The sequence below is a fragment of the Coregonus lavaretus genome (genome assembly GCF_964263955.1).
Source record: "Coregonus lavaretus genome assembly, contig: HAP1_SCAFFOLD_361, whole genome shotgun sequence".
NCBI lineage: Eukaryota > Metazoa > Chordata > Actinopteri > Salmoniformes > Salmonidae > Coregonus > Coregonus lavaretus.
In genome coordinates, this window is record NW_028165982.1 from 72,123 (window position 1) to 87,197 (window position 15,075).

Sequence of the window (15,075 nt, forward strand, 5' to 3'; positions counted from 1 at the left end):
CCTCACAGCACGTCCCATGACTCCTGGGTCAAAAATGTGAAGGTAGAAACAAGAGGTTTCTAATATCCCATAACTCTTGGGGAAAAACCAAGGGATCAGCGAAGCTAGTTATCAACGGAGCTGGTCCAATGAATTTGTTTATTTTCGAAAGCTTGTGCACATAAATATAACATGTCCTAACCTGGGTTGGATCTTTAACCTTAGTAATAATAATAATAATAATAATATGCCATTTAGCAGACGCTTTTATCCAAAGCGACTTACAGTCATGCGTGCATACATTTTTGTGTATGGGTGGTCCCGGGGATCGAACCCACTACCTTGGCGTTACAAGCGTTGTGCTCTACCAGCTGAGCTACAGAGGACCCCCCGACTCCCCCCTTGACTCCCCCTGACCCCCCGACTCCCCCCTTGACTCCCCCCGACCACCCCCCGACTCCCCCTGACCCCCCCCCAACTCCCCCTTGTCTCTCTCCAATCACAGAGTGATCATTGGCTGAGCCTGCTCCTCCATGTGTTTGACCAGTTGGCTAGTGTCCACTGTGCTGGGGTTGACCACATCGACCTCGGTGACAGGCTCCGTGTAGAGGGGGTTGTCGAAGGCTCTCCAGCCTGCGCTGAAGACCAGGGGTTTGGTGAAGGAGGGCAGGGGACGGCCGGTCTTCTTGTAGAGCATTAAGGCTGTGAGACCCATCAGACACAGGGAAGCCAGCACCACCACCACTGCCAGGCCTGAATACACACGCCTCTGACCTCCCTTCAGAGACACTGCAGGATCACAGGGATAAATATTATAGTATGGCTATGATTGATTGACTGATATGACTGATTGGATGATTGGTTAATTAACTGAGTGGTTGATTGACTGAGTGGTTAATTGACTGCGTGGTTAATTGACTGCATGGTATTCGACTGATTGATTGATTAATTCATTGACTGATTGATTGATTAGTTGATTGAAGGATGGATGATTGGTGGATGGATGGATGGGTTGGTTGGTTGGTTGGTTGGTTGATTGATCGACTCATTCATTTATAACTCACCATGTGTTGGTAATGTTTCTAGAACTGGAGGTGGAAAAGAGAGGATTATTAAGAAGGTATTATTAAGAAGTCCAACGGTGTCTATTATCCTAATTCCTCAAATACTTCTTCATCATTGCCTTCATTTCATACAGTTCTATTGACATTCACATGTGTAGTCCACTATGGAGTGAGAAAGAAAGTTGTGTGTTTATTGTAATAGAGCCATGGTGCTCCTCTCTCACCTTTGGGCTTCTTACAGATGTATGGTTTGTCATGCCATCTGGGGGCAGTGCTCCAGGACCCATCGGAGGATAGCATCTCTCCATAGTTGTTTTGGTTAGAGTCGTAGGGCTGTCCCTCTGCCCAGTTAATGTAGTCCAGCACTGTTTGGTCAACCCACTGCCACTTACCTGCAACAGGGTCTGTTGTTAGTCATTTGGGTACCTACACTCTTACAAAGAAAGGTTCTATCTAGAACCAAAAAGGGTTCTTCGTCTGTCCCCATTGGAGAACCCTTTGAAGAACCCTTCTGGGTTCCAGGTAGAACCATTGTCGGTTCCATGTGGAACACCTCGTTTGAAAGGGTTCTACATGGAACCCAAAAGGGTTTTAACTGGTCCTTCAAAGGATTCTCACATGGGGACAGCCGAAGAACCATTTTGGAACCTTTTTATTCTAAAAGTGTATGTGTGTTTTGTACAGTTCTCTCCAGGAGTTGTAGTTACCTAGGTGTGTTTTGTACAGACCTATCCAGAATGATTGGTAGTTACCTAAGTGTGTTTTGTACAGTTCTATCCAGGAGTCGTAGTTACCTAGGTGTGTTTTGTACAGACCTATCCAGAATGATTGGTAGTTACCTAAGTGTGTTTTGTACAGGCCTATCCAGAATGATTGGTAGTTACCTAGGTGTGTTTTGTACAGACCTATCCAGAAGGATTGGTAGTTACCTAGGTGTGTTTTGTACAGGCCTATCCAGAAGGATTGGTAGTTACCTAGATGTGTTTTGTACAGTTCTATCCAGGAGTCGTAGTTACCTAGGTCTGTTTTGTACAGTTCTTTCCAGAAGGATTGGTAGTTACCTAGGTCTGTTTTGTACAGTTCTTTCCAGAAGGATTGGTAGTTACCTAGGTGTGTTTTGTACAGACCTATCCAGAAGGATTGGTAGTTACCTAGGTGTGTTTTGTACAGGCCTATCCAGAAGGATTGGTAGTTACCGAGGTGTGTTTTGTACAGTTCTATCCAGGAGTCGTAGTTACCTAGGTCTGTTTTGTACAGTTCTTTCCAGAAGGATTGGTAGTTACCTAGGTCTGTTTTGTACAGTTCTTTCCAGAAGGATTGGTAGTTACCTAGGTGTGTTTTGTACAGTTCTATCCAGGAGTCGTAGTTACCTAGGTGTGTTTTGTACAGACCTATAAAGAAGGATTGGTAGTTACCTAGGTGTGTTTTGTACAGTTCTATCCAGAATGATTGGTAGTTACCTATGTGTGTTTTGTACAGTTATATCCAGAATGATTGGTAGTTACCTAGGTGTGTTTTGTACAGATCTATCCAGGAGTCGTAGTTACCTAGGTGTGTTTTGTACAGGCCTATCCAGAATGATTGGTAGTTACCTATGTGTGTTTTGTACAGTTATATCCAGAATGATTGGTAGTTACCTAGGTGTGTTTTGTACAGATCTATCCAGGAGTCGTAGTTACCTAGGTGTGTTTTGTACAGACCTATCCAGAAGGATTGGTAGTTACCTAGGTGTGTTTTGTACAGTTCTATGCAGGAGTCGTAGTTACCTAGGTGTGTTTTGTACAGACCTATCCAGAAGGATTGGTAGTTACCTAGGTCTGTTTTGTACAGTTCTATCCAGAAGGATTGGTAGTTACCTAGGTGTGTTTTGTACAGTTCTATGCAGGAGTCGTAGTTACCTAGGTGTGTTTTGTACAGACCTATCCAGAATGATTGGTAGTTACCTAGGTGTGTTTTGTACAGTTCTATCCACGAGTCGTAGTTACCTAGGTCTGTTTTGTACAGGCCTATCCAGAATGATTGGTAGTTACCTATGTGTGTTTTGTACAGTTATATCCAGAATGATTGGTAGTTACATAGGTGTGTTTTGTACAGACCTATACAGAAGCATTGGTAGTTACCTAGGTGTGTTTTGTACAGACCTATAAAGAAGGATTGGTAGTTACCTAAGTGTGTTTTGTACAGTTCTATCCAGGAGTCATAGTTACCTAGGTGTGTTTTGTACAGTTCTATCCAGGAGTCATAGTTACCTAGGTGTGTTTTGTACAGTTCTATCCAGGAGTCATAGTTACCTAGGTGTGTTTTGTACAGACCTATACAGAAGGATTGGTAGTTACCTAGGTGTGTTTTGTACAGTTCTATCCAGAAGGATTGGTAGTTACCTAGGTGTGTTTTGTACAGTTCTTTCCAGAAGGATTGGTAGTTACCTAGGTGTGTTTTGTACAGACCTATCCAGAATGATTGGTAGTTACCTAGGTGTGTTTTGTACAGGCCTATCCAGAATGATTGGTAGTTACCTATGTGTGTTTTGTACAGTTATATCCAGAATGATTGGTAGTTACATAGGTGTGTTTTGTACAGACCTATACAGAAGCATTGGTAGTTACCTAGGTGTGTTTTGTACAGACCTATAAAGAAGGATTGGTAGTTACCTAAGTGTGTTTTGTACAGTTCTATCCAGGAGTCATAGTTACCTAGGTGTGTTTTGTACAGTTCTATCCAGGAGTCATAGTTACCTAGGTGTGTTTTGTACAGTTCTATCCAGAAGGATTGGTAGTTACCTAGGTGTGTTTTGTACAGACCTATACAGAAGGATTGGTAGTTACCTAGGTGTGTTTTGTACAGTTCACTCCAGGAGTCGTAGTTACCTAGGTGTGTTTTGTACAGGCCTATACAGAAGGATTGGTAGTTACCTAGGTGTGTTTTGTACAGGCCTATCCAGAAGGATTGGTAGTTACCTAGGTGTGTTTTGTACAGATCTATCAAGGAGTCGTAGTTACCTAGGTGTGTTTTGTACAGGCCTATCCAGAAGGATTGGTAGTTACCTAGGTGTGTTTTGTACAGATCTATCAAGGAGTCGTAGTTACCTAGGTGTGTTTTGTACAGGCCTATCCAGAAGGAAGAGTAGCTGTCTTTCAGTAACTCTATGTTGCTCTTTATGAAGCGGAGTTCCTCAGGGTCCTCGATGCTCACCAGAGATGCCCCTTAACACACAATATTCTTATTAATGCTTCTCCATTTACTTTCTTTATGTTCTGTCAAGTTCGTGGAATACTGGATCCCAATTCCAGTTATCTCCTTCCCTCCCTGAAGCGTGCACCTGTTCACTCCCCGCAAGGATTTAAAAGCATTGGATTGGTCTAGCAGCCTGTGTCCTACCACACGTCTTACACCAATGCAGTAAACAAGTACACACTTGGAGGAGAAGGGGAGAGAATGGGAGATGGGCCCAGTCCAAAATCGCACCATTTTATAACGGCACCCCCGTATAGAGCCCTGGTCAAAAGTAGTGCACTATGTAGGGAATAGTGTAGTGGACACTAAGTACTATGCCCTTGCATCTAAAATGAAACTTGTTATCAAATCTTGCATATTGAATATACATGCATGTACCCAGAATAATTCTGTATTAAATAATGTGTTACATGGCCTCTAGTCTCCTCTCTCTCCTGCCAAGTCAATTTATCAGAAATCACAGGTCTACAACAGGGTGACATTCTTTGACACACCCTTGGTTTTGAGGCTCCTACCTTTGTGTATACAGCTGGTGGAGGCGTAGGCCCACTCTATGTCATCATTGACGAAGCTGTAGCAGTGCCCTCTGAAGGGCAACCAGGACCAGGGGCTGTTCCAAACACCGATCTGCTCCTCCTCCTGGATACACTCCCCGGGGTACTGGGACGAGGCAGTGGGCGGGACGGCTGTGGGGGGAACCAACCAATAGGATTACAGCACTGCACAGGGATCTACCAATAGGATCATTCCTTCCCTGCTGCTTACACACACTGGGGAATTTGACTGTCTCACCTGGTATGCTCCCTCTAATTCTCTATCCCTCCCCTCCCGGGGGATCTGAGCCCTAGGACCATTAAATAATTTAGACGTATACACTGAAACGGTGACTGAGTTTATCAGGAAGTGTATAGGTGATGTTGTGCCCACTGTGACTATTAAAACCTACCCTAACCAGAATGTGTGGATAGACGGCAGCATTCGCGCCAATCTGAAAGCGCGAACCACCGCATTCAACCATGGCAAGGTGACTGGGAATATGGCAGAATACAAAACAGTGTAGCTACTCATTCTGCAAGGCAATTAAACTGGCAAAACGTCAGTATAGAGACAAAGTGGAGTCGCAATTCAACGGCTCAGACACGAGACGTATGTGGCAGGGTCTACAGACAATCACAGACTACAAAAGGAAAACCAGCCACGTCGCCGACACCGACGTCTCGCTTCCAGACAAGCTAAACACCTTCTTCGCCTGCTTTGAGGACAACACAGTGCCACCGACGAGGCCCACTACCAAGGACTGTGGCCTCTCCTCCATGGCCGACGTGAGTAAGACATTTAAGCATGTTAACCCCCGCAAGGCTGCAGGCCCAGACGCCATCCCTAGCCGTGTCCTCAGAGCATGCGCAGACCAGCTGGCTGGAGTGTTCATGGACATATTCAATCTCTCCCTATCCCAGTCTGTTGTCCCCACATGCTTCAAGATGGCCACCATTGTTCCTGTACCCAAGAAAGCAAAGGTAACTGAACTAAATGACTATCGCCCTGTAGCACTCACCTCTGTCATCATGAAGTGCTTTGAGAGACTAGTCAAGGATCATATCACCTCTACCTTACCTGTCACCCTAGACCCACTTCAATTTGCTTACCGCCCCAATAGATCCACAGACAATGCAATCGCCATCACACTGCCCACTGCCCTATTCCATCTGGACAAGAGGAATACCTATGGAAAAATGCTGTTCATTGACTATAGCTCAGCATTCAACACCATAGTACCCTCCAAGCTCATCATTAAGCTCGAGGCCCTGGGTCTGAACCCCGCCCTGTGCAACTGGGTCCTGGACTTCCTGACGGGCCGCCCCCAGGTGGTGAAGGTAGGAAACAACATCTCCACTTCGCCTATCCTCAACACTGGGGCCCCACAAGGGTGCGTGCTCAGCCCCCTCCTGTACTCCCTGTTCACCCATGACTGCGTGGCCAAGCACACCTCCAACTCAATCATCAAGTTTGCAGACGACACAACAGTAGTAGGCCTGATTACCAACAATGACGAGACAGCCTACAGGGAGGAGGTGAAGGCCCTGGCGGAGTGGGGCCAGGAAAATAACCTCTCTCTCAACGTCAACAAAACGAAGTAGCTGATCGTGGAATTCAGGAGACAGCAGAGGGAGCACCCCCCTGTCCTCATCAACAGGACAGCAGTGGAGAAGATGGAAAGCTTCAAGTTCCTTGGCATACACATCACAGACAAACTGAAATGGTCCACCCATGCAGACAGTGTGGTGAAGAAGGCGTAACAGAGCCTTTTCAACCTCAGGAGGCTGAAGAAATTTGGCCTGTCACCTAAAACCCTCACAAACTTTTACAGATGCACAATTGAGAGCATCCTGTCGGGCTGTATCACCACCTGGTACAGCAACTGCACCGCCCACAATCACAGGGCTCTCCAGAGGGTGGTGCGGTCTGCCGAACGCATTACCGGGGCAAACTACCCGCCCTCCAGGACACCTACAGCACCCGATGTCACAGGAAGGCCAAAAAGATCATCAAGGACATCAACCACCCGAGCCACTGCCTGTTCACCCGCTATCATCCAGAAAGCGAGGTCAGTACAGGTGCATCAAAGCTGGGACCGAGAGAATGAAAAACAGCTTCTATCTCAAGGCCATCAGACTGTTAAATAGCCATCGCTAGCACATTAGAGGCTGCTGCTGCCTATTGAAATCACTGGCCACTTTAAGAAATGGAACACTAGTCACTTTAATAATGTTTACATATCTTGCACTACTCATCTCATATGTATATACTGTATTCTATTCTATAATATTCTACTGTATCTTAGTCCATGCCACTCTGTCATTGCTTGTCCATATATGTATATATTCTTAAATCCCATTCCTTACTTTTTTGTGTGTATTGGGTATATGTTGTGAAATTGTTAGATAATACTGCACTGTCGGAGCTAAAAGCATAAGCATTTGGCTACACCTGCTATAACATCTGCTTAATACGTGTATGTGACAAATCAAATTTGATTTGATTTGATGCCTCAGGACTACCTGGCCTGATGACTCCTTGCTGTCCCCAGTCCACCTGGTCGTGCTGCTGCTCCAGTTTCCACTCTTCTGCCTGCGGCTATGGAACCCTGACCTGTTCACTGGACGTGCTACCTTGTCCCAGACCTGCTGTTTTCAACTCTCTCTCTACCGCACCTGCTATTTCAACCTCTAAATGCCCGGCTATGAAAAGCCAAGTGACATTTACTCCTGATGTACTGACCTGTTGCAACCTCTACAACCACTGTGATTATTATTTGACCCTGCTGGTCATCTATGAACGTTTGAACATCTTGGAGAAAAATCTGGCTTTAATGGCCATGTACTGTTATAATCTCCACCCGGCACAGCCAGAAGGGGACTGGCCACCCCTCAGAGCCTGGTTCCTCTCTAGGTTTCTTCCTAGGTTTCTGCCTTTCTAGGGATTTTTTCCTAGCCACCGTGCTTCTACATCTGCATTGCTTGCTGTTTGGGGTTTTAGTCTGGGTTTCTGTATAGCACTTTGTGACATCTGCTAATGTAAAAAGGGCTTTATAAATACACTGCTCAAAAAAATAAAGGGAACACTTAAACAACAGAATGTAACTCCAAGTCAATCACACTTCTGTGAAATCAAACTGTCCACTTAGGAAGCAACACTGATTGACAATAAATGTCACATGCTGTTGTGCAAATGGAATAGACAACAGGTAGAAATTATAGGCAATTAGCAAAACACCCCAAATAAAGGACTGGTTTTGCAGGTGGTGACCACAGACCACTTCTCAGTTCCTAAGCTTCCTGGCTGATGTTTTGGTCACTTTTGAATGCTGGCGGTGCTTTCACTCCAGTGGTAGCATGAGACGGAGTCTACAACCCACACAAGTGGCTCAGGTAGTGCAGCTCATCCAGGATGGCACATCAATGCGAGCTGTGGCAAGAAGGTTTGCTGTGTCTGTCAGCGTAGTGTCCAGAGCATGGAGGCGCTACCAGGAGACAGGCCAGTACATCAGGAGACGTGGAGGAGGCCGTAGGAGGGCAACAACCCAGCAGCAGGACTGCTACCTCTACCTTTGTGCAAGGAGGAGCAGGAGGAGCACTGCCAGAGCCCTGCAAAATGACCTCCAGCAGGCCACAAATGTGCATGTGTCTGCTCAAACGGTCAGAAACAGACTCCATGAGGGTGGTATGAGGGCCCGACGTCCACAGGTGGGGGTTGTGCTTACAGCCCAACACCGTGCAGGACGTTTGGTATTTGCCAGAGAACACCAAGATTGGCAAATTCGCCACTGGCGCCCTGTGCTCTTCACAGATGAAAGCAGATTCACACTGAGCACATGTGACAGACGTGACAGAGTCTGGAGACGCCGTTGAGAACGTTCTGCTGCCTGCAACATCCTCCAGCATGACTGGTTTAGCGGTGGGTCAGTCATGGTGTGGGGTGGCATTTCTTTGGGGGGCCACACAGCCCTCCATGTGCTCGACAGAGGTAGCCTGACTGCCATTAGGTACCAAGATGAGATCCTCAGACCCCTTGTGAGACCATATGCTGGTGCGGTTGGCCCTGGGTTCCTCCTAATGCAAGACAATGCTAGACCTCATGTGGCTGGAGTGTGTCAGCAGTTCCTGCAAGAGGAAGGCATTGATGCTATGGACTGGCCCGCCCGTTCCCCAGACCTGAATCCAATTGAGCACATCTGGGACATCATGTCTCGCTCCATCCACCAACGCCACGTTGCACCACAGACTGTCCAGGAGTTGGCGGATGCTTTAGTCCAGGTCTGGGAGGAGATCCCTCAGGAGACCATCCGCCACCTCATCAGGAGCATGCCCAGGCGTTGTAGGGAGGTCATACAGGCACGTGGAGGCCACACACACTACTGAGCCTCATTTTGACTTGTTTTAAGGACATTACATCAAAGTTGGATCAGTCTGTAGTGTGGTTTTCCACTTTAATTTTGAGGGTGACTCCAAATCCAGACCTCCATGGGTTGATAAATTTGATTTCCATTGATAATTTTTGTGTGATTTTGTTGTCAGCACATTCAACTATGTAAAGAAAAAAGTATTTAATAAGATTATTTCATTCATTCAGATCTAGGATGTGTTATTTTAGTGTTCCCTTTATTTTTTTGAGCAGTGTACATTTGATTGATTGATTATTTGATTGGTGACTACTAACACACTGGGGTAGGTGCAGGGGCGGTCTGTTCAATAGGGCGATATGGGCGACGCACTGCCAAACGGGAAAAGGAAGGGATTTTTTTTCTAATCAATTATATCACGGCAACAGTAGTTCAGTGTTCTAATCTAGACGTTTGATCTGCCAGCCACTAAATGTCCAATCAGGCTAAAGTCGTGCTTCAAATGTCCCCGCCCGTTTTGGGGCGATTTCAGTCAGGTTGAAAATCGGCCAGAAGTCTCTCATAGCCTCTAATGTAAAAAATTTTTTTTTCAAATTTCAGAGCTTTCAATACAATCTCTATGGGTTTCTGAGGGCTTGCACTTACGCGCTTTCGTCATACGTAACGTAACGTAACCATGAACGTAACTAAGAAACTACTCTTTCACCCTGAAGGCGGCACGGCAGACAGCACCGCTTGGACAGCGACTGGTGTAACCGACATGCACCATCTTTCAGAAAAGATTAAGAAAAATGAGCTGTCAAAGACCCACATTGATAGCTTTTTGAGATTGTCTGCTTTGGGGAGAGTGAATATTGCCACTCAACTGGATGAGGGATACAGGCTAGCTGTCCACCGCGATAACGATGAGGTTAGCAACAGCAGAGTCGTGAACACTGTCTACGAGAATCGAGACGACCTCATAGAATGTTTTGAAGCCATCCGGATGGGTTCATTGGGTTCATTTCACCAGCCCACCGTACCAGAAGCTACAGAAGAAGGACATCGATGCTGTCTTTATCAAACGTGCCCTCGACAGCTTCGCAAGCAGTGTGCAGGCCATAAGGTAAGATAAAGATTAAACAATATCATTCGATCTTTCTCAAAGCAGAGCTTTATTTGAAAATGTATGCATGAAAGGAGACTGCATTTGTGTTTGAAATTACATTATTCTCATTATATATGGCCAGTGGTGTAATCTATCTTATTTTATATACTATGTGTACTGTACAGTGGTGCTCATAAGTGTATGAACACATTCTAAAGCTGACTAAAAAGAGGAATAAAAAAATAAAAAAATCATCTTTTGGAAATTGATCTTAATGACTTAATTAAAAAAGTTGGAAAATCCAACCTTTAAGGACACCAATTTTCTTTTCTTTTTTATTCCTCTTTTTAGTCAACTTTAGCATGGGATCATAAGCTTATGAGCACCACTGTATACTGTGCTGAACATCCAGGCTATGTGAGACACAAAGGCTAACTTAAACACTAAAGACTTTATGCATCCCTGCTCATTTTAAGTGGAACTGAAGTATTTGTACTATACATGGATACATTGCATATACCTGTGCATCACATAGACAACAATACTGTACAAAGCCAACAAACACATTGGTCTGTTTGCCTTCAGGGACTCCTCTCAACAGCAGCTGCAAGAAGCAACAGGAGCCAAAAGACCCAGAACAGCTTTGAGAGAAGAGGAGAAGCAGAGGCTGTCTGAAGAGGTCTGCAACACCATCCTGGATCACACCAAAGAAAGGTTCTCTTTCTCTGGCCACCTTGTGAGTGCTACCTTACTGCAAGCAGACATGTTTGAAAGGTACTGCCATTCAAAAAAATAAAAAATCTGTTCATGTTCATTTTTACAAATCTATACAATTGGCCAGAATATGGTTGTTCATATTTACAAATCTATACAATTGGCCAGAATATGGTTGTTCATTTTTACAAAGCCATACATATTGTTTATGCAGTGTTGAGGAATGTGAAAGAACACCCTTGATTATTTTTACTGTGATAACTTATTTTGCTTTTGTAAGCCAACACTTTTGAGATCAGTCAATAAATGCTTCTGGTATTGACTTATATGCTGCCCCTGTCTTCATGTTGTTGCTGGACATATCTTTTTAAAAATGTGTGTAGGTCACCTAAATCATCAGAAAAATTGCCCCCCCTGAGAATTTTTTCAGGAGCCGCCACTGGGTAGGTGACTGACTCACCTGGTGACTACTAACACACTGGGGTAGGTGACTGTCTCACCTGGTGACTACTAACACACTGGGGTAGGTGACTGTCTCACCTGGTGACTACTAACACACTGGGGTAGGTGACTGTCTCACCTGGTGACTACTAACACACTGGGGTAGGTGACTGACTCACCTGGTGACTACTAACACACTGGGGTAGGTGACTGTCTCACCTGGTGACTACTAACACACTGGGGTAGGTGACTGTCTCACCTGGTGACTACTAACACACTGGGGTAGGTGACTGACTCACCTGGTGACTACTAACACACTGGGGTAGGTGACTGACTCACCTGGTGACTACTAACACACTGGGGTAGGTGACTGACTCACCTGGTGACTACTAACACACTGGGGTAGGTGACTGTCTCACCTGGTGACTACTAACACACTGGGGTAGGTGACTGTCTCACCTGGTGACTACTAACACACTGGGGTAGGTGACTGACTCACCTGGTGACTACTAACACACTGGGGTAGGTGACTGTCTCACCTGGTGACTACTAACACACTGGGGTAGGTGACTGTCTCACCTGGTGACTACTAACACACTGGGGTAGGTGACTGTCTCACCTGGTGACTACTAACACACTGGGGTAGGTGACTGTCTCACCTGGTGACTACTAACACACTGGGGTAGGTGACTGTCTCACCTGGTGACTACTAACACACTGGGGTAGGTGACTGTCTCACCTGGTGACTACTAACACACTGGGGTAGGTGACTGTCTCACCTGGTGACTACTAACACACTGGGGTAGGTGACTGTCTCACCTGGTGACTACTAACACACTGGGGTAGGTGACTGACTCACCTGGTGACTACTAACACACTGGGGTAGGTGACTCTCTCACCTGAGGATTGCTTACACACACTGGGGTAGGTGTGGTTACAGAGGGCTGTCTTCCAGGTGCCTTCCACGTCCAGGTAGACACAGGGCCGGTCTCTGCTGGGCTCCCCTTGGGCCCACTTGGCCAGGCTCAGGGGCCAGCCGTCCATCCACCTGAAGTAGCCTTGCGTCTGAAAAAAAACCCCACTACAGCTGTAAGTCAGTTGGTTGAGCATTGCGCTTCCAACTTCAGGATCGTGGGTTTGATTCCCGCTGGGGCCACCCACGCGAAAATGTATTCACGCATGACTGTAAGTCGCTTTGGATAAAGCATCTGATAAATTGCATCTGTTATATTACAGTACAGTAGCCTGTCTTGATCATCTGAAAACGTAACGTTATGCTCCTTAGATAATGCCTAGGCTTTATCTCAGAGGGCTAACACAGTTTTTGTTGTGTGGTGCTGTAAACGACCCTGTGGTTGAAACCCAGTTGGTCACACTATCTAGCAGTGAGGAGAAAGGTACCAGTAAGCTGCCCTATTCTGATGAGGAGTCTGTTGCACCTGAAGAGACAGCCAGCAGTGAGGAGAGGGTACCAGTAACTAGTAGTAGTAGCTAGTACTCTACCTCATTCCTATTGAGTCCGATCCACAGTGGTGACTGCAGCTTCAGAGCCTGCAGCTCCAGGTAGGCTACTGACAGTTCATCCAGGGTGCTAGCCAGCTGGCCCTCCTCGGCCTCACACTGCATCCGGGCCTCGGGCCATGTCTGGTTCCGGGGCAGCACCATGTAGGAGTCGTTGGCCAGCTTCACCCATCCTCTGGGTAACGCTGTCGGGGCTGGGACTGGGATGCCTGAGTCTAGGAGGGCAGAGCAACAGTTAGTCACATCACAAATCAGAGGGCTGAGGATGGAGACAAGAAGAACGAGGAAGAAGAGAAAAAGAGAAGGGGGAAGAGGAGGAGGAGGAGGAGGAGAGAGAAAGAAGAGGAGGAGGAAGATGAGGAGGAGGAGGATGAGGAGGAGGAAGAGAGAGAGATAAGAAGAGGAGGAGGAGGAGGAGGAGGAGGGAGAACGAAGAGGAGGAGGAGTAGGAGGAGGCAGAGAGAGAGGAGGAGGAGGAGGAGGAGGAAGATGAGGAGAGAGAGAGCGAAGGGGAGGAGGAGGAGGAGGTAGAGAAGAAGTAGAAGAATGTCTTTACTCACCAACTTTGCGCTGACAGATGAAGCCGTGTGTATCGTTGCAGGACCTGTGCTGCCATTTCCCCAAGATGGATGAGGAACTGGCCATCACAAAACACTGACAGTGAGAGAAAGATGATCAATGCCACCACAACATTCACAGTCACAGACTTCATTCTGTCATATAATATAGCTTTGAGCAAAATGTATGGCTAGCACATTAAATAATACATTATTAATATATTATTTGTATTGTTATTATATCAGATGTATTGTGTGTAATTCTCATTTTGAGTGATGATAGTTAGTTTAAATGGGTCTTACCTTATTAGACTGAGAGATAAATATATCTAAGAAATGCTACAATTAAACAAGCCAAATGATATATGTTAGTGGTATTTATTCAGAAATGTTTCTAGAGATACACTATAGGGATTTGGTCTATGTGTTTCAGTATCTTATGTTATCTTATGAACATATGTACAGTAGGCCTGTCGGTGGGGGTGGGGGTGTGGTGTGGGTGTGTGGTGTGGTGTGGGTGTGTGGGTGTGGGTGTGGGTGTGTGGTGTGGTGTGGGTGTGTGGGTGTGTTGTGTGGGTGTGGGTGTGTGGTGTAGTGTGGGTGTGGGTGTAGGTGTAGGTGTGGGTGTGTTGTGTGGGTGTGTGGGGGTGTGGGTGTGTGGTGTGGTGTGGTGTGGTGTGGGTGTGTGGTGTGGTGTGGGTGTGGGGGGGTGTTGTGTGGGTGTGGGTGTGTGGTGTGGTGTGGGTGTAGGTGTGGGTGTGTTGTGTGGGTGTGTGGGGGTGGGGGTGTGGGTGTGTGGTGTGGTGTGGTGTGGGTGTGGGTGTGTGGGTGTGGGTGTGTGGTGTGGTGTGGGTGTGTGGGTGTGTTGTGTGGGTGTGGGTGTGTGGTGTGGTGTGGGTGTGTGGGTGTGTTGTGTGGGTGTGGGTGTGTTGTGTGGGTGTGGGTGTGTGGGTGTAGGTGTGGGTGTGTTGTGTGGGTGTGTGGGGGTGTGGGTGTGGGTGTGTGGTGTGGTGTGGTGTGGTGTGGTGTGGTGTGGGTGTGGGTGTGTGGGTGTGGGTGTGTGGTGTGGGTGTGGGTGTGTGGTGTGGTGTGGGTGTGTGTGTGGTGTGGGTGTGTGGGTGTGTTGTGTGGGTGTGTGGTGTGTTGCGATTATTCGCAAATGGAAGAAACACAAAAGAACTGTCAATCTCCCTTGGCCTGGGGCTCCGTGCAAGATCTCACCTCGTGGAGTTGCAATGATCATGAGAACGGTGAGGAATCAGCCCAGAATTACACGGGAGGATCTTGTCAATGATCTCAAGGCAGCTGGGACCATAGTTACCAAGAAAACAATTGGTAACACACTACGCCGTGAAGGACTAAAATCCTGCAGCGCCCTCAAGGTCCCCCTGCTCATGAAAGCACATGTACAGGGCCGTCTGAAGTTTGCCAATGAACATCTGAATGATTCAGAGGAGAACTTGGTGAAAGTGTTATGGTCAGATGAGACCAAAATGGAGCTCTTTGGCATCAACTCAACTCGCCGTGTTTGGAGGAGGAGGAATGCTGCCTATGACCCCAAGAACACCATCCCCACCG

The 15,075-nt window shown here is 46.7% G+C and overlaps 1 protein-coding gene across 2 annotated transcripts in view; it reads right to left on the reverse strand.

The window, feature by feature from the left end:
• Positions 1 to 478: 478 nt before the first annotated feature.
• The window catches only part of LOC311115239 (macrophage mannose receptor 1-like), a gene marked incomplete at its 3' end in the record, with an annotated part of 67,788 nt that continues 53,191 nt past the window's right edge, over positions 479 to 15,075 (reverse strand). The window contains exons 24-32 of one of the 2 annotated variants that reach the window (XM_084190438.1): positions 13,801 to 13,836; positions 13,501 to 13,594; positions 12,923 to 13,155; positions 12,319 to 12,484; positions 4,793 to 4,963; positions 4,130 to 4,246; positions 1,268 to 1,435; positions 1,044 to 1,067; positions 479 to 768 (exon numbers count right to left, since the gene is read on the reverse strand). In XM_084190438.1, coding sequence (XP_084046564.1) covers positions 479 to 768; positions 1,044 to 1,067; positions 1,268 to 1,435; positions 4,130 to 4,246; positions 4,793 to 4,963; positions 12,319 to 12,484; positions 12,923 to 13,155; positions 13,501 to 13,594; positions 13,801 to 13,836 — 1,299 coding nt within the window. The remainder of the gene's footprint in view (positions 769 to 1,043; positions 1,068 to 1,267; positions 1,436 to 4,129; positions 4,247 to 4,792; positions 4,964 to 12,318; positions 12,485 to 12,922; positions 13,156 to 13,500; positions 13,595 to 13,800; positions 13,837 to 15,075) is intronic. The other variant, XM_084190439.1, reaches the window with a different exon arrangement.